We start from the raw sequence: 2,257 nt of genomic DNA, 5'->3' as shown, positions 1-2,257 counted from the left end.
TGATGTATATATCTTTATATATATATATAAAGATATAACACTTTCTTTTTAGTCTTTCTTGAATCCGAAAGATTTGAGTCATGTCCTTTATTTTTTTCATTTGAGGATTTACAAACACATAAGAAAATATATTTAGAGTTTCCAGCATTTGAATTAAGCTGATTTAGAGCAGAAGCCTCTCAAATAATTTTCCAGTAAATAGCAGTTCATTTTAGGAGAAACAGAAAATCAGTAAATGAATATTCCTGTCACATAGCCCCAGTGACTTACCAACATTTATTTCTGTGGGCATCTTTTCTTGAGAGATACCTTCTCAGGGATGCAAACCCACTACACTATAATGGAGAAAGCAGTCAAATGCTGTGAGAGAAATCGGTGTACACAGATTTCAGTGGGATTCTGCCAATTCAGACCAAGTTCTAAGACCCAACCCACCACGCTAATCAAAGCTGAATCTCCTGGGAGCACCTCAATGCAAAACTGTAAGGGACATTTCATATTTGCCATCATTATAGCCATCTTAATTAATTTGTCCTCTGCTGAATCTCTCTCAAGAAGAGAAAACTTCATTTTTATTTTTACTGCCAGTTGTTGATTTTAAAGAATTGCATCTGTCTCTGTTTGTACTGCTACCATACGCTGCTGTGAACAAATGTGAACCTCTTCTATCATAGTTCTTACCTGTTGTTTATGTATAAACCCACGAGAACCTGCATGTACTTACATGTGAGCCTCAATTAAAAGCACCCTGCTTGGGTGTGCCAGAGGAAAGGGAAACTATCCTTCGTCAGAGCCCAGCCCGTTGCTGCTGCAGGCAGGCAGCGTTCCGTTGCCAGCACGCCAAAAATATTTTGGCTACCGTGAATGGGGACGCTCCAAACCTTGGAAGGAGCTGAGTGCAGCAATACAGTCACGGCTCCACTTCCACCAGCTACAAGGTACCAGCCCATGGTGAAAATCTCAGGCTGTGCCTGTGGAAAAACACAGCAACTGCTGTTTTCTCCGTGTTTGACCCAACCCAAGGCCCAGATGTACGTGCGTAACATACGCAGGTGACGCTGCGCTCGCATGGTGCTGCATGTAGACTGTCTCCAAGGGCTTCTGCCCCAGCCTTATTCTCCCTTCCTACCCAGGGTTAACTCTGTAGATCAGCGCTGTGGTTTGTTACTAACACCTTCCTCCTTACTACGTGTGTATGTGTAGGTAACTGTGTGTGTAAGGTGTGTTACCAATTCATATAGTCCACGGTCACCTACAGAACGAGCGTTATCAGGAGGTAAAATTCTCAGCTCTTAATTTCTTTGGGCTCTGATCCAAGTTGCTAAAACTGATGGAAAAAATGGTGGGGCTTCGGCAGACTTTGAATCTGTCCCTTCGACGCAGTTACGAGGCGTTTTACAGCTCTCACGGCTTCAACGTCTTCCATAAATCACAGTAAAATATTGTTGCTAGAAAGCTGTCTCTTTTGATACTGAAATTTTAATGTTGTGAAGCTGTGCCAAAGGAGCCTTAGGATGAATTAGTAGTTCATAAGCTTGAGGGGTTATCAGTGCTTAGAAGACATGATAAATTGTTATATGTCATCTGAAAATAAATGGCTCTTTAAGTGTGTTTTTATACCAAAGTATAGGTATGAACAGGTTGGGAGTAACTTTAAATGTTGTCTACTTTCTGGGTTTTTTTTTCACCTAGTGTCTTCAAGCACATTTACTTTCTCAGCTGAATGCCACACAGATCTTTTTTTGAGATAACTTAGGCGTTACCTACGTACATTACACACATCTACGCACGTTACACAAATCTACACCAATCCAAACTGCTAAAAAAAAATAAATTCCTTCTAGTTTTTACTTTTTTAGTTTGAAATGATAGCAAAACGAATGAAATCTACCTTTTACATTGCTGCATTGTTGCAGCGACTCTGCATTTAAATGCATCTCACTCTGTTGTATGTGGTATTTGCATATTTAGCAGAACAAAACAGTAAGTTGGTGGATTTGAAGCTGAAGAAGCTCCTAGAAGCTCAGCCACAGGTGGCAAATTCACTCTCCAGTGCTGCTCAGAAAGCTGTAACTGATAGCTCCGAGCAAGACATTAAGGTAAGTTTTGATTAATGCTTTTGTCTCAGTACCTGTGTGTTCTGATTTTGGGTTTGTACTTTGTGAGGAGGAAAATGATTTCTTAGCCAATCCTTCACAGTGAGAAACGCGGAAAATCTTGGTGGCAGCGCGGTTGCGTGGTTTGTAATGCACAGGGG

The 2,257-nt window shown here is 40.9% G+C and overlaps 1 protein-coding gene across 1 annotated transcript in view; it reads left to right on the top strand.

Annotated features, from left to right (window-relative positions):
* Positions 1-765: 765 nt before the first annotated feature.
* Positions 766-2,257, top strand: part of LOC104521604 (EH domain-binding protein 1-like) — a gene marked incomplete at both ends in the record, with an annotated part of 38,082 nt that continues 36,590 nt past the window's right edge. Inside the window, 2 exons of the mRNA XM_010163660.2 lie at positions 766-938; positions 1,975-2,099. Of these exons, the coding sequence (XP_010161962.2) occupies positions 766-938; positions 1,975-2,099 (298 nt within the window). The remainder of the gene's footprint in view (positions 939-1,974; positions 2,100-2,257) is intronic.

The sequence above is a fragment of the Antrostomus carolinensis genome, unplaced genomic scaffold (genome assembly GCF_000700745.2).
Source record: "Antrostomus carolinensis isolate BGI_N321 unplaced genomic scaffold, ASM70074v2 scaffold22342, whole genome shotgun sequence".
Lineage (NCBI taxonomy): Eukaryota > Metazoa > Chordata > Aves > Caprimulgiformes > Caprimulgidae > Antrostomus > Antrostomus carolinensis.
This window is presented reverse-complemented; position numbering and strand designations above follow the sequence as displayed.